This window comes from Rhinopithecus bieti, unplaced genomic scaffold (assembly GCF_001698545.2).
Source record: "Rhinopithecus bieti isolate Rb0 unplaced genomic scaffold, ASM169854v2 scaffold_21412, whole genome shotgun sequence".
Taxonomy (NCBI): domain Eukaryota; kingdom Metazoa; phylum Chordata; class Mammalia; order Primates; family Cercopithecidae; genus Rhinopithecus; species Rhinopithecus bieti.
Genome location: NW_016811643.1, coordinates 2,240,393 through 2,262,203, shown reverse-complemented (window position 1 = coordinate 2,262,203; position 21,811 = coordinate 2,240,393). Strand labels below are relative to the sequence as shown.

The 21,811-nt window shown below is 49.1% G+C and overlaps 1 protein-coding gene across 13 annotated transcripts in view; it reads right to left on the bottom strand.

Moving 5' to 3' along the window:
- PGAP2 (post-GPI attachment to proteins 2) overlaps window positions 1-21,811 on the bottom strand; it is a 39,377-nt gene that overhangs the window by 16,720 nt on the left and 846 nt on the right. For 4 of the 13 annotated variants that reach the window (XR_001889662.1, XM_017894405.1, XM_017894414.1 and 1 more), the window contains exon 1: window positions 5,080-7,144. Coding sequence is in view for 12 of the 13 variants with exons in the window: in XM_017894405.1 (XP_017749894.1) it covers window positions 5,080-5,247 (168 nt within the window). In the remaining variant the exon portion in view is untranslated. Of the gene's footprint in view, window positions 1-5,079; window positions 7,145-10,991; window positions 11,167-13,772; window positions 14,401-21,811 lie in introns of those variants that run through there. The other 9 variants (XM_017894411.1, XM_017894415.1, XM_017894407.1 and 6 more) reach the window with 8 other exon arrangements.

Sequence of the window (21,811 nt, the reverse complement as noted above, 5' to 3'; positions counted from 1 at the left end):
AAAAAAAAAAAAAAAAAGAAAAGAAAAGAAAGGAAAGAAAGAAAAGAAAGAAAGGAAAGAAACAAAAGAAAGAAAGGTAAGAAAGACAGGAAAGAAAGAAAGGAAAGAAAAGAAAGAAAGGAAAGAAGGAAAGAAAAGAAAGAAGGAAAGAAAGAAAAAGAGAAAGAAAGAAAGGAAAGAAAGGAAAGAAAGGAAAGAGAAGGAAGGAAGGAAGGAAGGAAGGAAGGAAGGAAGAAAGGAAGAAAGGAAGAAAGGAAGAAAGGAAGAAAGGAAGAAAGGAAGAAAGAAAAGAAAGAAAGAAAGAAAGAAAGAAAGAAAGAAAGAAAGACTAAGAAAGAAAAAGAAAGTGGGTGCTCCTAACCTGGGGTAGTCTAAGGAAATGACCATGTTCTCGTGCATCTCCACCATCCATCTTTCTCAATGCCTGGAACTCCTATTGAAGCCTCAGTCCTTAAAGCTGAGAAAAAAGGAGGAGATAATACACAGCTGCAGGGACTGGCGTCTTCCTTGTTTGAGAGGTGAAAGGATGGAGGATGACTGAACAATGGTTTAGACAGGGACAGGAAAGCCAAAGATGGGAAGAGGCTCTCTTAGACTTCAGGGCCTAGAGCAGTGCTTCACAAACTTTAATTACCCATACAACTAACTCACTGGGGGAATTGTTTGAAATTGCAGAAGGCTTGGAACCTGAGGGTCTGCATTTTTGAATTTTTTCATTTTGTTTTCCCCTTTTTGAGTCAGGATCTTACTCTGTCACCCAGGCTGGAGTGCAGTAGCATGATCATGACTCACTGCAGCCTTGACCTCCTGGGCTCAGGTGATCCTCTCACTTCAGCCTCCTGAGTACCAGGCTAATTTTTGTAGAGACAGGGTTTCCTCATGTGTCCCATGATGGTCTCAAACTCCTGGGTTTAAGCTATCCATCTGCCTTGGCCTCCCAAAGTGCTGGGACTACAGGCTTGAGCCACCTCACCTGGCCAGAATCTGTTTTTTGTTTTGTTTTTTTTTTGAGACGGAGTCTCGCGCTGTCACCCAGGCTGCAGTGCAGTGGCGTGATCTCTGCTCACTGCAATCTCCGCCTCCAGGGTTCACGCCATTCTCCTGCCTCAGCCTCCGGAGTAGCTGGGACTACAGGCGCCCACCACCATGCCCGGCTAATTTTTTGAATTTTTAGTAGAGATGAGGTTTCACCGTGTTAGCCAGGATGGTCTCGATCTCCTGACCTCGTGATCTGCCCTCCTCAGCCTCCCAAAGTGCTGGGATTACAGGCGTGAGCCACCGTGCCTGGCCGTTTTGTTTTTGTTTTTGTTTTGGACACAGGGTCTCACTTTGGTTGCCCAGGCTGGAGTGCCATAGCATGATCTCAGCTCACTGCAGCCTCTACTTCCTGGGCTCAGGTGATTCTCCCACCTTAGCCTCCCAAGTAGCCACCACCATGCCTGGCTAATATTTTGGGTTTTTTTGTTTTGTTTTGTTTTGTTTTTTAGTAGCAACAGGGTTTTGCCATGTTGCCCAGGCTGGTCTAGAACTCCTGGACTCAAACAATCCACCGCCCTCGGCCTCTCAAAGTGCTGGGATTACAGGCATGAGCCAACATGCCAGGCCAGAATATGCTTTTTTTTTTTTTTTTTTTTTTTTTTTTGAGATGGAGTCTCGCTCTGTTGCTCAGGTTGGAGTGCAGTGGCACGATCTTGGCTCACTGCAACCTCTGCCTCCTGCGGTTAAGCAATTATCCTGCCTCAGCCTCCCGAGTAGCTGGGATTACAGGCAGCTGCTGCCACGCCCAGGTAATGTTGTGTTTTTAATACAGATGGGGTTTCACCAAGTTGGGCAGGCTGGTCTCGAACTCCTGACCGGTGATCCGCCTGCCTCGGCCTCCCAAAGTGCTGGGATTACAGGCATGAGCTACCATGCCCAGCAAGAATATGCATTTTTAAAAGATTCCCAAACTGTGGAAATATCTAGTCCATTGCCCACACTTTCTGTGCACTTTTGCAGACCTCCAAAGAGGGCCAGCACAGTGCCAGAGCCCAGTAACACAGCAAGGGAATGAACTTGCTCTAACTATGGAGGGACAGTCTTTGGAAGTGGAGTTCTGAAGGACCATCATTCCTTTCTTTCAATGAGATGCTAGACTGCTGAGAAGGTGAGCAATGCTGCAGGCAGCTCACAGGGTAACCCACAGGTAGGCCTGGGGCAAGACTAGATAGGGGGCTTCACAAAAAAGGAGATGGATTCCCCTCTGCACTGTCAGAGGAAGCTAAATGCAGAGCTCTGGGAGAGAAGATGCTGGCCTCAAAGCCATAGCTTAAGATATCATAGCTTGAGACCAGGCTCAGACATGCACTCTGAGTAATGTGAAGGGGCAGCGTAGAGGCTCAGGAACTACACAAAGCTGAGTCTGCACCCCAGCTCTGCCTTTATTAGCTGGGTGACCTTGAGCAAGTCACTTCACCTCTCTGAGCTCCAATTTCCTCATTGGTAAAATGGATATAACACCACCTACCTTGCAAGGTGTTTATGAATTCTCTTTATTTATTTATTTTCTTGAGACAGGGTCTCGCTCTGTTGCCCAGGCTGGAGTACACTGGCGTGATCTCAGCTCATTGCAACCTCCACCTCCCAGGTTCAAGCAATTCTCGTGCCTCAGCCTGCCAAGTAGCTGGGACTAAAGGTGCCACCACTCTCAGCTAATTTTTTATTTTGAGATAGAGTTTCACTCTTGTTGCCCAGGCTGGAGTGCAGTGGTGTGGCCTCAACTCACTGCAAACTCCACCTCCCAGGTTCAAGCAATTCTCCTGCCTCAGCCTCCCGAGTAGCTGGGATTACAGGCGCCCGGCCTCTAATTTTTGTATTTTTAGTAAAGATGGGGTTTCACCACATTGGTTAGGCTGGTCTTAAACTCCTGACTTTAATTGATTCGCCTGCCAAGGTGCTGGGATTACAGGTGTGAGCCAACATGCCCAGCCATATGAATTCTAAATATAACATGTATAAAACATCTGCAGTATCTGGCATGCAGTAAGTGCAATAAGTGATGGTTTTCAGAAGACAAAATTTCCTGTAAAGAATGCAAAAACACTGTGAGCTACATGGCCACAGAGCATGGGAAGGTCTGCTTATGGGTGAGAGGCAGGAACCTCCAAGTTTCCTTACTAGATTTTTCTGCGTTGAGTTACTCTGAGTTGGGTTGGTCAGAGTGTTGCCTCTGCTTCCTAGAATATTCATTCTGAAAACTATTCCCCAATCTCAACTACTTTAAGGAAAACAGGACCACCATTTAAAGCTTGACTGGGAGAGCCTAAAGGATTCAAGGGCCCTGAACCCTGACCACTGTTGGGAATGGGTACTGGGGAGAAATGATACAGGGTTTAGGGAAGACCTCAGGAGGAAATGTGAGTTAGGGCATTGTGGCTGCTGGTCCTGTCTTAATGAGCTTCTCTCAGATTAGGGATGGGGGTGGGATTCTAAGAGCCAGGACTGTCTCTTCCATCACATACACACACACGCACACATAACACACAGACACATACATATAATCAGGTACATGTACTCCTACCCCCAGCCCCATTCCCAGTACACAAGTTCCCCACTCACCGACTGCACCAGCAACAAGCAACATCAGGAGCTATGAGAAACCAGGTACACAGCTCACCCCAAACTTCCCCATGTGCCCAGAGCTAAGAGTACTGAGAGACAGGAGGATAAGCCCTTTCTGATAGGACAGTTGATCAGAAACTCATATGGTATAAAGACAGGGTTCCCCAAAATCCCCTTTCACAGCACCTCAGATTTCACCATGAGATTCATTCCTTTGGCCTCAGGTAAAAGTCCCCCCACATTATAGATGCCTTCTCTAGCTACCCTACTGTCCCCCACCCCATGCCAACTGCACAAAAACTCCAATTGCTGTCAATCCCACTTTCTACACCTCTCTGGACTCCATCCCTCCTCTCTATCCTCACAGTACGCATCTTAGCTCTGGTTCCCCCAGTAGCATGAGCTACTGCACTAGCCTCCTTATACCCTAGTCTTGCCCCTGCCCTTAAAGCTGTTCTCCACTCAGAAGCTAGAATGGTCTTCTAAAGCACAAATCTCCAGCCTACACAACATGGCAAAACTGCATCTCTATAAAAAATATAAAAATTAGCCAGGCATGGTGGCATGCACCTGTAGTCTCAGCTACCCAAGGCTGAGGCTGAGGTGAGGAATCATCTGAGCCCAGGAGGTCAAGGCTGCAATAAGTCAAGATCAGGTCACTGTAATCCAGCCTGGGAGACAGAGTGAGATCCTGTCTCTAAATAATTAAATACATAAAGCACAAATCTGATCATGTCCCTTTCCTAATCTTTCCAAAGCTCTTGATAAAAATTGCCCTCTGGATAATATCAAAAGTTGTCAGCCTGGCATTCACAAAAAGCCTTCTTTACCACAGAGCAACAATGTCCCCTCCTCCCAAGAAGAAAGTGATCCCCAATTTCCTGCCTCGGCCTCCCAAAGTGCTGGGATTATAGGCGTGAGCCACTGTGTAGAGCCTGCTTTTTTTTTTTATTTTGTTTTGTTTTTGAGACAGGGTTTTACTCCTGTCACCCAGGCTGGACTGTAATGGCGTGATCTCAGCTCACTGAAACATCCACTTCCCAGCCTCAAGCAATTCTCCTGCCTTAGCCTCCCAAGTAGCTGGGACTACAGGGGCATGCCAGGGCACCCAGCTAATTTTTTTGCATTTTTTTTATACAGATGGGGTTTCACCATGTTGCCCAGGCTGGTCTCGAACTGAACTCGAGCGATCCACTGGCTTCGCCCTCCCAAGGTGCTGAGATTACAGGTGTGAGCCACTGCACCCAGCATCTCCCTTGTATTTCTATCATCATCTTCCAACTCAGGGAGGACTGTGATTCTATTCTCTCTGAGTCTCCCCCCATGAATTCTCTCTGACTCTGACTTACCTACCCTTCCCCCATCCCCTTGTCCTTCTCCCTCTCTCTGACCCTCCACTTGCTCTCCACTATCTAATTCTACCCTAACTGCCACCTCCTGACCTGGTGTTGACCCAGGGGCTGGGGAGCTGGCACTCACCCCACAGTCAGTGGCCACCGTGTACTCAAAGTGGAACACCAGGGACCAGATGATGCAGAAGAAGAAGCCGAACACAGGAAAAGTGATGACCCACCAGACCATGGCCGTGAAGCGAAGCCGGAACAAGGTCCCATCGGGGTCCAAAGGCTGGGAGGCCGCAGAGAACATCCTGTAGGGCGTGGCCTAGGCAGCACGAGGGATACAACTTGGGGCCTGGTGGGATACCTGGGCCTAGGAAAGTGAGGCCTTTTCCAGAGATGGCTCCTTAGAGTATAAGGAAAAGCCAGAGCAGAAAGGGTAGAAAAGGCATAAGGGAAAAAGGAAGACAGTGCAGAGGAGAAGGAACAAAGGGAGATGGGACAGGAGCAGCAGAGACAGGCAGGGTCAGAGCTTAGGAATCCCCTTGGCACACTGATACTCTAGGTCCAACTCTTGAAGAGCCTACAGAGGAGAGGCTCCCGGTGGCTTGGACAGGGAGCTCTGGTGGCCCACTGCACTCTCACAACCCTCATAGCCACTCAGGAGAAGGGTCAGAGGTAGAAAGGTTATTATTCCCATTCCACAGAAGGGGAGACTGAGGCCCAGAACTATGCCAGGATCAAACACCAGGACTAAGGCCTCTTGCCACCTGACAGCTTCAGGTTCTAAGTCAAGACTTCTTTCAGGCCAGCTAACAAAGGACCGTTGGCTCAGAAAGGCCAAAGCCCTCCTACTGACCCTGTCTGACCACATTCCTGCTCCTTACCCAAGTTCAACTAGGAACAGAGGGAGTGCCCCAGAACCTATCTCAATGGGGCCACAGGCTGCCAGCCATCCCACCCCCAGGCTCTGAATGATCCAAGCCTCAGGCCAGTGGTACCCTGAACCTAAAATACCAGGTCCCTGTGGAGGCCCAGACCTACATCTCCTCCCTATCTGAGGAGACACAATGTCACCCAATCCAAGATTTGGGAGAATCTGAGGGTCATGGAAACCTTCTCTGCTGAGCTTCAGCCTGCAGTCCTGGGCCAGACCCAGGAGGCCTCTGTCCAGATCAGACCCAGACCCAGGGAACCGAGCTTCTTCCAATCCCTTCTCCCTCCTGGCAGACAACTCCCCCTCACAACCCCACTGCCCAACCACCTTGACCCCTCAAGCTGGGCTTCCCTCTGGATCAAGCTGGGGCAGACGGAGATGGCTTAATATTAAAAGGCCTAGGACCCTATCTCCCCTCGGGACTCATACTTCCCTCCACTAAGGAGACCCAGGAATGGGGTCAGGGTGGGGGCCTCACGAAGCAACACTCACACTCGGTGCTGAAGAATCTGGGTCTTGGGTTGAAGGTTGTAGCCAGACTGGGACTATTCTAAGACTGGAGGGTCCCACCCCCTGCTCCTCAGGCCTGCCCTCCCGCCCACAGTACTCAATTCTCCACGCCTGCCCAGGCACACATCCTTCCCAGGATCAACAAGCATATGTCATAAATCCTAGAACACTGTGCAAAGGTAAGATGTGATAGTGGCTGAGGTCAGCTGGCAGTAGCTTCTTTGCCAGTGATGGGGGCAGGGACCTTTCTAAGAGTTGTGTCCAGGGACGCAGGCAGGTTTCCAATAAGGTAAAGAGAGAAAGCAAAGAGGGATCTGGCCCTTTTTTGTTAGAGCAGGACTGAGAGGGCTTGTTGGGCCTCACTGGAGAAATGGCTAAATCCTATGATGATAGAAGCAGGATACAAAAGAGATCTCAACAAGCCTAAATATGAGATAGCAATGTTCAGCCTGTACCTGTGCAGAAACAGCTAATGGCAGCTCAGACTGCATCAACAGAGGTCTAACAGAAAGGAATAAGAATGAATAGTCCTACTTTTGCCTGTACTGCCCAGGCCACGTAGAGTCCTACACCCAAATCAAGGCCCAGCAGAGAAAAGTGACCAACTGGGTCAAGCTCAAGGGTACATTCAAGATAGGAAAGAGCCTAGAAACCACGTCCTGGGAAGGTTGCCTGAAGGAACTGGATTGCCTGAGCTCAGGAGTTCAAGACCAGCGTGGGTAACACAGTGAAACCCTGTCTCTACTAAAATGCAAAAAGTTAGCCAGGCATGGTGGCATGCACCTGTAATCCCAGCTACTCGGGAGCCTGAAACAAGAGAATCTCTTGAACCTGGGAGGAGGAGGTTGCAGTGAGCCGAGATCATGCCATTGCACTCCAGCCTGGGTGACAGAGCAAGACTCCGTCTGGAGAAAAAAAAAAAAAGAAGATAGACTCAAGGCCCCTCATTACTGTCTTCTTGTCTCTGCAGGGCTGACCTGAAGCCATGAGGAGAGAATAGTTCTACAGCTATCAAAGAAGAGCCAGGGCCAAGGCAGAGACTCACTGGAAAGTAGGTACATACTCACTATAAGTAAAAGCCTCAGCCTGGCCAAGATAGTGAAACCCCATCTCTACTAAAAATACAAAAAATGAGCCGGGTGTGGTGGTGCATACCTGTAATCTCAGCTACTCTGGACGCTGAGGCATAAGAATGGCTGGAACCCAGGAGGCAGAGGTTGCAGTGAGCTGAGATCGTACCACTGCCCTCCAGCCTGGGCAACAGAGCAAGACCCTGCCTCAAAAAAAAAAAAAGAAAGAAAGAAAGAAAAAGTTTGGGCTAGGTATAGTGGCTCGAGCCTGTCATCCTAGCACTCTGGAAGGCTGAGGCAGGAGGATCACTTAAGCTCAGGAGTTCAAGACCAGCCTGGGTAACATAGTGAGACCCTATCTCTATTAAAAAAAAAAAAAAGAAAGAACGAAAAGAAAAGAAAAGAAAAGAAAAGAAAAAAAGAAAAGAAAAGAAAGAGGCTGAGCATGGTGGCTCACGCCTTTAATCCTAGCACTTTGGGAGGCCAAGGCAGGTGGATCACCTGAGGTCAGGAGTTTGAGAACAGCCTGGCCCACATGGTGAAACCCCATCAATACCAAAAATACAAAAATAGCCAGGTGTGGTGGTGGGTGCCTGTAACCCCAGCTACTCGGGAGGCTGAGACAGGAGAATCACTTGAACCCAAGAGGGGGAGGCTGCAGTGAGACGAAATCACACCACTGCACTCAAGCCTGGGCAACAGAGTGAGACTCTGTCTCAATAAAAAAAAAAGAAAGAAAAGAAAAGAAAGAAAAGAAAAAGGCTAATTATTAGTTATTAAGCTTCCTTAGAACAGGCTACCTGGGGAGGAAGGAAGCTCCCCATCACTGGGGATCTGTGAGCAGAGGCAAAGTAATCAATTATAGATATGATGGACTAGCTTGCTTCTTTTATTCCTAGGGCTGGCTATTTCTGGGATACTCTGAGTAGGAAATGCAGAGCAAATATAAAAATTCCAAGGTGGAACCAACACCGTAGTCTCAGGGAGTGGGGACAACATACCCTCAGGGTCACAGACCTAGTACTGCTCCAGAGGGACCAAGTACTCCAGCAACTATCTATGTCTTAATTCCCTAACTGGTATACCAAGAACAGGTAATAGGCATGCAAGGTATGCAGTAACCTAGCTAATAAACCAAGGCTATTGATGCCATTAGCCCTTGGAGTCAGCCACAAGGGGCAGAGCAAACAGCCTAGTCTGTTTAACTCCATATGCCATACAAATACTATAATTTTGCTTGGACTATGATTGACTTATACCATGCCTTCCTTTCCCCAGGGCACTGGGCTAGGGAGTCCTAATCATTTATTCAACCAACACTTTCTGGCCAGGCACAGTGGCTCACGCCTATAATCCCAGTGCTTTGGGAGGATTGCTTGAGGTCAGGAGTTTCAAGACCAGCCTGGGCAACAGTGTGAGACCCCATCTCCACATACATACACAAAAATTAGCTGGGCATGGTTGTGCATACCTATTGTCCTAGCTACTCAGGAGGCTGAGGCAGGAGGATTACTTGTGCCCTGGTGGTTGAGGCTGCAGTGAGCTATGATCATGCCACTGCACTCCAGCCTAGGCAACATGGCGAGACCCCATCTCCACAATTTTTTTTTAATTAAGCTGGGTGTGGTGGCTCACACCTGTAGTCCTAGCTACTCAGGAGGCTGAGGTTAGGAAGACTGCTTGATCCCAGGAATTTGAGGCTGCAGTGAGCTATGATATGCCACTGCACTCTGGCCTGGGCGACAGAATGAGACCCTGCCTCTAAAACAAACCAAAAAAAACCCCAAATACTTTCTCACTCAAATGCAGTGCCCACCCTCAAGGAGATTCCCATCTGGTGGGGAAGACAGACACAAATATTATGTGATAGATAACACAGGGAACTGTGGGCATCCAGAGGAGACAGTGATTAAGTTAGACCCAAGGAGGACAGGGAAGACATTTTAGAGCTAGCTGGGCAGGGTTTTGCGGGATGATCAGGAGTGGCTAGCGTAACAGGAACATCTGATGCATTATCTGAGATAAGCACTAGGTCAGGAAAAGGTAATCCTTCCCTTCAGATCACCTGTTCACCCTTTTCTTTCCGTTCTAATAGCTCCCAGCCCCAGGTCTCATCAGATTGGGTGTCCATACCTCAACACCCATGTCTACCCACTGACAAATCAGGAGGAGCAGAAACTCCAGTCATATGAAGAAAAGAAATGAGGCTCCACCCCATACTCGCAGCTAGACCACACTGCTAATCCTAGTCATTTCTCTGAAGCAGATGCTCTTTACATGAAGGGGAGATCCAGCTGGCTGGGGCCTTCAAAACTCTGAGGGACCCCAAAGATGCATATGCAGAACCTGCCTCTTCTCCACCTACAGCCCCTAGGCTAAGTTCATTTCCTGCCCTGCCTTCCAACCTGACAGTCTCTTCCTCCTTCTCCTTCTGCTCCTCACACTTCATCATCTTCCCTAAACTACTTTCCCATCCTTCTTTACCTAGAGCTCTACACTAGACCTGGGAAGGAGCAGGACAGGAATTATCAACCCTATTTTATTTTTTAGAGATGGGAGTCTCACTGTCACCAGGCTGAAGTACAGTCAGACAACCATAGCTCGCTGCAGCCTCAGACTTCTAGGCTCAAGCAATCCTCCCACCTTAGGCTCCCGACGAGCTAGGACTACAGGTGCACACCCCCATGCCCAGCTAATCCATTATATTTCAGACATGAGGAAACTGAGGCTGGGTCTCTGTCTCAGGTAATAAAGAGTCAGTAAATGAATTACAAGTATAACAGAGTTTGACACATGTCCCACCCCATAAACTTTGATATCCTAGAGAAAGTAGTCTTACATCTTTCTTCCTGGCCCCACGCCCTATATCCCTGTCCAGAGGGTACACAGACATCTATGGAACCTTAGAGGCCGTGGGACTCACCCCAAGACATATACACATTTACATAATCAGATCTCCATACAGACAGGCACAGATATAGTCTCTCTCACACACGACCCACTCAAACAGTCATGACCCTCACAATCACACACACGTATACTGAATCACATTCCTACAGACAGGCAGAAGCCCATAGTGGTACATTAAGAGGCCCAAAATACTCTCTAGCCCAATCCTGTTCTCTCTCCACTTCTCAGAAAACCCTGGGGTTCCAGAATCTGCTCTTCTATGAAGTACGGATTTGACTCTAGGTCTGCCCTCTGGACAGGGATATGGGCGTGGGGCAGGAAGAAAGATGTGAGACTACTTTCTCTAGGATATCAAAGTAAATGGGGTGGGACATGTGTCAAACTCTGTTATACTTGTAATTCATTTACTGACTCTATATTACACTTCAGTGACTCCAGCCTCCAGAACCTCACAGAAGGCGGAGGGAGACTAACCCTTGAGATTTCAATTTGCAGGTAGCCCCCCAGCAGCCCCATATGTTTGATGGGCCCCAGTGGAGAGCTGGCTAATCTTGTTAAAAGATATTCAAGATCTAAAGAAGATCCAGATCGGCCTGAATATGAGGTATCAGTGTCCCCATGCCCTACCCCACAGTGTGTGGCCGTTGTCTCCTTGAAGTGGAAGAGCAGGGACCAGAGGATGCAGAAGAGGAAGGCGACAAGTGGACAGCAGACTGTGACCAGGGCCACCACGGTGAAGCGGAGCCGTACCAGGGTCCCATCCCGATCCAGTGGCAGTGGGACCTGGTACATCTTGTCAGACCTGGGGATGGAGTGGCATGCTGTCAGGGCCCCAGGCAGCAAGGCTGGGACTCGGTGATGAAGTCAGCCCTTGTGCTCAGTCCTAAAATTAGCTGTGTGCCATGGGGTGGGGAGTACGAGGAGGAAGTCACCTAAACTTGGATAGCTCCCGCCCTGGATGAGGAAGACTGACTCAGAATCGAAAGACAACATTCCACCTCAATTTCAGCGGGAAGACAATGAACCAAATCTGTGCTAGGATAAAGCTTGAATGGATTGGGAGAGCTTCTCCTCACTCCTCTCCGCCTAGCTTGATAGGCCTAGGACTAGAGAAGCTGCTTTAAGTGTCTCTACTTATTTCAAGAACCAACCCTAAAACCTACCAGTGGATGCAATGGCCCACCTCCTCCCCCAGGCCTTTAAGCCTCAGGCCCAGTCTCCAGGCTTCAAGGCCTCTCATCAGCTCTCATTGCTCCCCACTGGCCCAGGGCCCTCCCGCACCTTCAGTCCCTTCCCAGACTCTGTGTGCTCTGTGTGCCTGCACCGCAGTCCACAGTGGCAGGGATTCCATGGAAGCTGACAGAACCCCGAGCCCTCTGCTTGTCCCAGCCTGCTCTCACGTGCCCCGAGAGTGAAAGGCTTTGCAGAATCAGGTCTGGTGCTAGCCTGGGCTTGCTGTTTGCTGGAGAGAGCTGCTTGATCAGCTTCTGGAGGCTCCCCAGTGCTCAGGGGGCTGTCCACACCACCCTCCTGTGAACAGATGAGGGTTCCTGGGGGCTGTGATTTCCCCCTTACATAAGGGTAGCTAAGGTCAGGAACTATAACAAGTAAGTGTATACCAACAATCCCAGCTCAGCTCCCCACAGTGTACAGAAGGGAAAGTTGGGGCAGGAATCTGCTCAGGATCACATAACAAAGAGATACATGTGGGACCCACAAAGAGTTACACACTGCAACTCTGGCCTTCCTTGACCCCTTCCTCTCTGGGTCTGAGCTTGAGACAGAAAGGTCAGGTTAGGACTGGAGTGAGAGAGGCAGAAGAGGTACCTGTTCACAGAAGGAAAAAAAGAAAAAACCAAATTCTACATAGATGAGGCAGTTACCCCTATTCCCATTGTAAAGATAGAGAAACCAAGACACTCAGAGAGAGAGAAAGGCTCTTCCTCAAAGCCCTATGCTGAGTTGGAGGGAAAGCCATCCCTGGAACGCTGGCTTGTTGTTGCCAAGCTAGGGCTGGCTCCAGACACATAAAGAATATACCCTTCTGGGCTCAAAGCCCTTGTCAAATCAAGTCCCAACTCTTTCTGGCCCTACCCACAAGACTATCCCTTTAGTCCCACCCTCAAAAAGAACCTTGATCTCAGTTAGGTTGGCATCCTGGCATTCCAGAACAAGCCAGGTGGCTACGCCTCCACATTCTCACCCATTTTCCCCCAGCTGCCAGGCCTGATCAGGAAGCCTGCTCCAATTGCTCAAGTTCCTCTCTCCCTTTTAGGAGCATCAGGGATCTCCCCAGGGAGCTGGAAGTGGCTCTGGTGACCCTCCCAGAAAAAAAAAAAAAAAAAAAAAATTCCCTGGATCATCCCTAAATGAACTCTGAGTCCCTTAGGGCCCTAGATGGGGAACATCTTCCTCACTCAGCCCAAACCTAGACTCTGAAGTTGCAGTAGCACTAGTCTTCCCTGCCAACATCCATCCCTGAAGCTTGCAGCTCTAGATCTCTGAGGAACCACTAGGATTCCCAAATTGAAAACTAGATCTTCAGGGAATGAAGAGGCACTGCCCAAATCAGGAGTTGATGAAGAGGTTCAAGGGACAGTCCATTCCAATTCTTGGAAGTATGCCTGGCCTCCCATTTAGCTGTGTGACCTTTGGCAAGCCACTTAACCACTCTAGATCTGTTTCCACAGTTTGGCAACATGGGAATCACAGGGTTTAGATTATCTCTAAGGTCCTTCCAACTTGGTCATTCTACTCCACACCTCACGGTGGAGCTGAAGGGCAATTGTTCAGTCTGCAGACAGCTCTACAGTCCTCACAGGTACTACTTAGCTGAAAATCGCTTTCTTTGGAGCTACCTCAGCTCCAAAGTCCCTAGAGATGTTCTCAGCCTCGACTCTGAACCCACATTTACTGAGTGCCTACGGAATACTAGGCCCCCTGCTCTGTACTTGATACACATTGTCTCTTTTAATCCTCACCATAATTCTATGAGGTAGGTGCTACAGCCTGTATATTTCCATTTTACAGATGAGGAAATTGAGGCTCAGGGAGGTTCAAAACACTCAAGGCCAAGGCTAATAAATGGCAGAGCTGCCATTCAAAACTAGTCTATGGGGTTCCAACCCTGGGGCCCCATCCTCCCCACCTAGGGCTCCTGACCAGGAGGCCCCGCGTAATAAAGAAGGGAGAGCTCAACCCCTGCACACCCGGCCCCATGCTGGGGAGGGAGAAGGGGACCAGCTCGGCAAGTCCAGACAGTTCCTGGGAAACAGAGTGTGTGCGATAGCAGGGCAGGCACCAGGACTCCCAGAGCGTGGGGCCCGGCCCTGCAGAGGCCAGACCGCGCGGCCAAGCTCCCCTGAGTGGGGCTGCCCGGCAGCCCAGCACACCCATGCCCATACTCACCCACGCGGTGGTGACGAGATTGCCGGAGGAACCCTGGGGCCCGGGCGGCCCGGGGTCGGGGACTGACTCTGCTGGCTGGTCAGAGCGCGAACGGCGGGGGCGGGGCCGGCGCTCTCGGGGCGGAACTTAGAGAGGAAACTGTGCCCAGATCCTCTGCTGGCTCCTCCCCGCTTCTGGAGACCCCCGACCCGTGGCTCTGCCCCTCAATCTGGTGTATCCTCAAACTATGCTTTACAGCCCGGGACTGCCCCCACTAATTTCGGCTGCGTGCGGGCAGCCGTAAGAGCTCTGGATACCTGAGTTTAGCATGTTAGATAAGCCACCTTGTCGCCTTACCTCTCAGCTGCGTTCCATCACCTGTTGAAAGAATACAAAATTAATTCAACAGGGGCCGGATTTCTTTCTCATCCGCCCGTCTCTCCTGCCCCGCACCTTCATTCTAACCGAATAATCCAGCCTCGCCCTTCTGAAACATTAAGCCAGTTTCCTCCCAGCCTTAGCGCCCCTCCCCCAAACTTTGCTCGCCAGGGTGGTTGGGGACATTTCAGCAATGGTCAGAGCGCCTTTGCAGGCAATGAGACCCGGTAAGGCACATCCCAGAAAGTCTGGCCTAGTGCTGTTCCCGCCTTTGTTCAGGAGAGGGCGCCCTGTCCTGTGTACAGCGCAGAAAGAGGATCTCCGGCCACCAGCCCTTAGGTCTCTCCACAATGAGAGGATTGATCCCCAAAAACCAGCTGCCAGAGTTCCCTCCCTACCCTGACCATGACTGACCCATAAAAGAACTTGAGGGGGACCCCTGGCTCCCTTTGCAAAGACCATCTACCCCAACGGGAAAGGAGGGTGAAGAGACCAAGTATCTCTCTTGCAAGCACACGGGGGTAGTCAGAGCATCTGCAGCGGGTGGAGGACCTCTAAGCTAGCCACAGCTAACATCGCACTTTTCCACTTAAATCCTTAGCAATAACACATTCTGAGCACTCAGTATGTCCCAGGCACTCTTACTTTTTATGTTATCTCATTTATTTAATCCTCATAAAACCCCTGTGAGGGCCGGGCGCGGTGGCTCACGCCTATAATCCCAGCACTTTAGGAGGCTGAAGCGGGCGGATCACCTAGGGTCAGGAGTTTGACACCAGCCTGGCCAACATGGCGAAACCCCGTCTCTACTAAAAATACAAAAATTAGCCAGGCGCGGTGGCGGGCGCCTGTAATCCCAGCTACTTGGGAGGGTGAGGCAGGAGAATCGCTTGAACCTGAAACCGGGAGGCGGAGGTTGCAGTGAGCCGAGATCGCACCACTGCACTCAAGCCTGGGCGACAAGAGCGAAACTCCGTCTAAAACAACAACAACAACAAAAAACAAACCTGTGAAAATAGATCCGATCACGGCTCGCTGCATCCTCCGCCTCCCGTGTTCAAGCGATTCTCCTGCCTCAGCCTCCCGAGTAGCTGGGATTACAGGCGCCTGCTACCACGCCCGGCTGATTTTTGTAGTTGTTAGTAGAGACGGGGTTTTGCCATCTTGGCCAGGCTGGTGTCGAACTCCTGACCTCGTGATCTGCCCCCACCTCGGCTTCCGAGTGTTGGAATTACAGGCGTTAGCCACCGTGCCTGGCCTTTTTTTTTTTCTTTTATTTTTTTTTCTTTGAGACAGAGTCTCACTCTGTCACCCAGGCTGGAGTGCAGTGCCACAATCTCGGCTCACTGCAACCTCCACCTCCCGGGTTCAAGCAATTCTCCTATCTCAGCCTCCCAGGTAGCTGGGACTACAGGCGGCACCACCATGCCCGGCTAATTTTTGTACTTTTAGTAGACACGGGGTTTCGCCACATTGGTCAGGCTGGTCGCAAATTTCTGACCTCAGGTGATCCACCCGCCTTGGCCTCCCAAAGTGCTGGGATTACAAGCAAGGGGCCCCGCCGGTAGATACTATTTAATATCCTCATTTTACCAATGGAAAACAGGGAAACCAAGTTACCTACTTACACAGCTAATAAATGCTAGAACCAGGACTCAAGTCTGGTACCTGAGATAACTCCCATAATCCACTATATGCTGTTAATGCCACTTAGCATTTGGTGATTAATTTGCCAGAGCTCTTTTTCATGCATCACTTTGGTTCATTCACCCAGCCTAGGCCCTCTCTTTGACAGGCCTCATGTGGAGCAATGGTGGAGGACCCAGAGATACCTCAGACACACTCTGAGGGGCTCTGAAGTCTGGAGAGAGTACACACTCAAAGAGTGTCTGATTCTAAAAACAACTTTTCTTGATTTTGAATTCTCCCCTATCCTGTTCTTTAAGGTCCCAGGACAAATGGACTAGTAAAACTTTACAAAAAGAACCACCTCCCTCCAATTTTGGCAACTAGATTCAGGTTTTCTGCCTTGGGGCTTTATGTCATCCTCTTCCTCTAGCTCCAACCAGGGGTGTCTGCTCCTGGCCATTGTTCCCTTTCTTGACACCTTGTCTGTTCTCTTGGCCCTAAGTACCATACCCTGAGGCTGGGTCCCCTCTTCCTGCCTCTAGACTACCCCCAATGCCCAAACCTTGAGGTGCTCTAATTTAGATTAATTCTTTAATTTTCTGGTGATTTGGGAAATATGGGCAATTCACCATACACCATTAACCAAACAGAGCCCTGAGCCTCTGTTTCCTTGTCTTTAAAATGACTTTATTTATTTAAAACAAGGTCTCGCCGGGTGCAGTGGCTCATGCCTGTAATCCCAGCATTTTGGGAGGCCAAGGTGGGTGGATCACAAGGTCAAGAGATTGAGTCCATCCTGGCCAACATGATGAAACCCTGTCTCTACTAAAAATATAAAAATTAGCTGGACGTGGTGGTGTGTGCCTGTAGTCCCAGCTACTCGGGAGGCTGAGGCAGGAGAATCACCTGAACCCAGGAGACAGAGGTTACAGTGAGCCGAGATTGCGCTGCTGCGACAAAGCAAGACTGTGTCTCAAAAAAAAAAAAGGTCTCACTGTCTTCACTGTCTTGCCTAGGCTGTTCTTGAACTCATAGGCTCAAGCGATCCTCCTTCCTTGGCCTCCCAAAGGGTTGGTATTACAGGCGTAAGCCACCGTGCCCAGCCTGTAAAACTGATTTAGGAATATCCACACTGGGTGTGGCGGTTTACACCTTTAATCTCAGCAATATAGGAGACCAAGGCAGGAGGATCACTTGAGCCCAAGAGTTCAAGACCAGCCTAGGCAACATGGTGAATCCGTCTCTACCAAAAGATACAAAAAATTAGCTGCATGTGGTGGCACATACTTGTACTCCCAGCTACTCAGGAAACTGAGGTGGGAGGATTGCTTGAACTCTGGAGGCAGAGGTTGCAGTCAACTGAGATCATACCACTCCACAACAGCCTGAGTGACAGAGCAAGACCCTGTCTCAAAAAAAAAAAAAAAAAGGAATATCCACATCATAGGGTTGTTGTATTAGAGGTAATTTAGCAGTGTGCTAGGCATGTGGAAGGTACTCAACGCATGATGGTCATTATGATTAGACATGTCAGCTATAGTCTGAACTTATCCTGAGCTTTTTCTGTATTGTCTGACCTTGGCTGTCATGGACCCTCTCTGAATTTCTTTATTTCACTGTCAATTTGAAAGACCTCGCCTACCTTGATTTACATAAGGGAAGATAAAAGAAATAAAAGGAGTTCTTGGGCCAGATGCGGTGGCTCACGCCTGTAATCCCATCACTTTGGGAGGCTGAGGTGAGCAGATCACCTGAGGTCAGGAGTTCGAAACCAGCCTGGTCAACATGGCAAAACCACATCTCTACTAAAAATACAAAAATTAGCCAGGCCTGGTGGCGGGTGCCTGTAATCCCAGCTACTTGGGAGGCTAAGGCAGGAGAATCGCTTGAACCCAGGAGGCAGAGGTTGCAGTGAGCCAAGATTGCGCCACTGCACTCCAGCCTGGGCGATAGAGCGAGACTCCACCTCAAAAAAATAAAGAAATACAAATTAAAATAAAATACAAAAGAAAAGAAAAAATATTCGTTGGATCGATTTAACGGAACTGGGTTCTGAAGAATGGGCAGTATTTAGACAGGTAAGCAGAGATTGAGGAAGAGAAAGGGGACAGAGTAAGCATGGCTGGGGTAGGTATAGAGGCAGGGACAGACTGCTAAAGACATCCAGCTTTAGACCAAGCTCTGCCATTGCCTCCTGGGAAGCCTCAGGAAAATCAGTGTTCTTCCTGGGTTGAGGAGGAGTTATTCTTGTTCTTCTCAAAGATCTTTTTCATGACCAAGACATCCTTCCTGGATGGCTTTACACCACCCACCCCCAGCTCACTCATCTTGCTCTAGCCTCACTCTGACTCAAAAAAGAATTAAATATTTCCCTATTCATCTGCTTGCTTCCCTGTTCATTTAGCTTGGAATGTTTTCTCTTCCTGCCTCCATCTCAGGAAACTCTATCTTTCCTGTAAATGTATTTATTAGCATGACACTTTGGTAAGTTAAGAATGCATGTGGTAATTTCTAGGGAGATCACTAAAATAATACTAATAGGAAAAGAGAATTTAACTTTCAAACTGGTATAGTGGGAAAAATGGGCCGGGCATAGTGGCTCATGCCTGTAATCCCAGCACTTTGGGAGGCTGAGGCAGGTGGGTCACCTGAGGTCTGGAGTTTGAGACCAGCCTGGCCAACATGATAAAACCTTATTTCTACTAAAAATGCAAAAATTAGCCAGGTGTGGTGGCACACGCCTATAATCCCAGCTACTAGGAAGGCTGAGACACGAGAATCACTTGAATCTGGGAGGCAGAGGCTGCAGTGAGTCATGATCACGCCACTGTACTCCAGCATGGGTGACAGAGTGAGACTAAAAAAAAAAAAAAAAAAAAGATGAATATAGCCGTAAATTCATTAAATGCATTAGACTAAATGCCTAAATGCTATGGTTAAAAGCCAAAGTATTGGCTGGACACAGTGGCTCAGGCCCGTAATCCCAACACTTTGGGAGGCCAAGGCAGGTGGAATATTTAATGTCAGAAGCTTGAGACCAGCCTGGCCAACATGGTGAAACTCCATCTCTACTAAAAATACAAAAATTAGCCGGGTGTGGTGGCAGAAGCCTGTAATCCTAGCTACTTGGGAGGCTTAGGAGTGAGAATTGCTTGAACCCGGGAGGCGGAGGTTGCAGTGAGCCGAGGTTGCACCACTGCACTCCAGTCTGGGTGACAGAGTGAGACTCCATCTCAAAAAAAAAAAAAATACAAAATATTGCTCCCATGTCATAGACAAGGAATTGGGGCAGAGAAGAGTTAAATAACTTAGGCAAGATATAAAAAGTAGCAGATCTACAACTTAAGCTTAGCTCTGACTCCAACTCTGCTGCTTCTCTGGAAGGAAGTCTCATCCTTCCACAATTCTGCAGTCCTTACAGGTCTGTCTCCTCCCTAACCACCAATCCTTCACAGCTGCATACAGTGAGTTCTCAAGTCATGTGTATGAGATGGGGGCTCCTAGGACAAAGCTGGACTTTCCTTGGCCAGAATAGTATTGAGCTGTGGACATCTTTGGGCTCATGATGTCCAGGACAAGGCTTGGCTCCAAAAGGGTTTGTAAGCATGCATCAAACTCCTTGTCTTCAGAATGGAAGAAGGAAGACAATGATACCTAAAAGAGGTGTTATCAGAATTCAGACAGTAGGAGCGTGGGAAGGAACCCCTGGCTTCACAAATATGCCCTTCCCCAGCCAGGAATCCTGGGAATGATGAGCCATGGGCCACTTGCCTACCAAAGCATCCAACAATGTATCTTTAGAAATCACCAAAGTCACAGGAAATTCTTCCCTGGAGTATTCCTCATCCAGTCTTTCCACAAGTATGCACTATTTTCCTGCACACCTACTTGTACTTTGGACTGAATGTACTCATTTGCTCACTCATTCAAGACATTTCTGTCAGAACCATTTTATAGCAAAAAAAGAAAAGAAAAAAGACATTTCTGAGTCCTCTTTCAGTATCAGAATCTATATCTTAGAATATTTAGAATAGGAACTCAACATTTTTATTTATTAATTTATTTAGAGACAGAGTCTCCCTCTGTCACACAGGCTGAGGCTGGGAGTGCGGTTGGTGCAATCTTGACTCACTGCAACCTCCACCTCCCAGCTTCAAGTGATTCTCCTGCCTTAGTCTCCCTAGTAGCTGGGATTACAAGCGCGTGCCACTATGCCTGCTAATTTTTTTTTTTTTTTTTAGTAGAGATGGGGTTTCGCTATGTTGGCCAGGCTGGTCTCGAACACCTGATCTCAGGTGATCTGCCTGCCTCAGCCTCCCAAAGTGCTGGGATTACAGGAGTGAGCCACCGTGCCTGGCAACAATTTTTTTTTTTTTTTTTTTTTTGAGATGGAGTCTCATTCTGTCGCCCGGGCTGGAGTGCAGTGGTGCAACCTCGGCTCACTGCAAGCTCCACCTCCTGGGTTCACACCATTCTCCTGCCTCAGCCTCCCGAGTAGCTGGGACTCTAGGCGCCCGCCACTGTGCCCAGCTAATTTTTTTTAAATTTTATTAGTAGAGACAGGGTTTCACCATGTTAGCCAGGATGGTCTCGATCTCCTGACCTCGTGATCCACCCACCTCGGCCTCCCAAAGTGCTGGGATTACAGGCTTGAGCCACCGCGCCTGGCCGAAGCCTCCCATTTTTTAAACAAATAAATCAATTATCTCTAATCCCTTGCCATCACCAAAAACCCACATGTATTTAAACACATTTACATTTGAGGTAAAGCCCATTTCAATTTTGCATTGATGTCCCACAAAGAGGTGGTGGTGGAGGTTTTTTTGTTTTGTTTTGTTTTTTTCTTTTTTTGGAGATCACTCTGGAGTGCCTGGCAGGATCCTTGCTCACTGCAATCTCCGCCTCCCGGGTTCAAGCGATTCTCATGCGTCAGGAACCCGAGAAGCAGCTGGGATTATAGGTGCCCACCACCATGCCTAGCTAATTTTTCTATTTTTAGTAGAAACAGGGTTTCATCATGTTGGCCAGGCTGGTCTTGAACTCCTGGCCTCAAGTGATCTGCCCGCCTCAGCCTCCCAAAGTGCTCAGATTACAGGCGTGAGCCACCAGTCTGGCCAGTATATGCTTTGCTTTCTGAGCACAGCTCCTGCTGTGAGACTCAGTCACTAAAGATGTCACTGAAGATTTCTAGAAAATGCCCACCTTTCACTCTTGTAGTATCAGTCTTCTGCTCTGGGCTAGGCCCCAGGAGGACTTCCAAGAGCCCAAGACACAGAAAACCGAGGGTAAATAATAGGATACAAAGTGACAACACTTCAACAGAGGCCTGCCCAAGCATTGGCTCAACTCGCTGGGAAAGCTTGGCAAATGTATCACTGAGAAGATGGGAACATTTGAAATACCCGTCCTTTAAGAATAAGTAGGGGTTCAGCTGGAAGCGGTGACTCACGCCTGTATGGCCAGCACTGTGGGAGGCCGAGGCGGGCGGATCACCTGAGTTCTGGAGTTCGAAACCAGCCTGGCCAACCTGGCAAAACCCAGTCTCTACTAAAAATACAAAAATTAGCCGGGCGCCGCGGCGAGTGCCTGTTATCCCACCTACTCGGGAGGTTAAGGCAGGAGAATCTCTTGTACCCGGGAGCCGGAGATTGCAGTGAGCCGAGATCGCGCCACTGCACTCCAGCCTGGGAGACAGAGGGGGCAGGGCAAGACTCCATCTCAAAAAAAAAAAAAAAAAAAAAAGTAGGAGTTCATGGGGAAGGTGGCTCACGCCTGTAATCCCAGCACTTTGAGAGGCTGAGGCGGGTGTATCACTTGAGGTCCGGAGTTCGAGACCAGCCTGACCAAACGGTGAAACCCCCGTCTCTACTATAAATACAAAAATTAGCTGGGCCTGGTGGCGGGCGCCTGTTATCCCAGCTACTTGGGAGGCTAAGGCAGGAGAACCGCTTGAACCCGGGAGGCGGAGGTTGCAGTGAGCCAAGGTTGCGCCAACGGACTCCAGCCTAGGCGACAACGCGAGACTCCATCTTTTTTTTTTTTTTTTTTTTTTT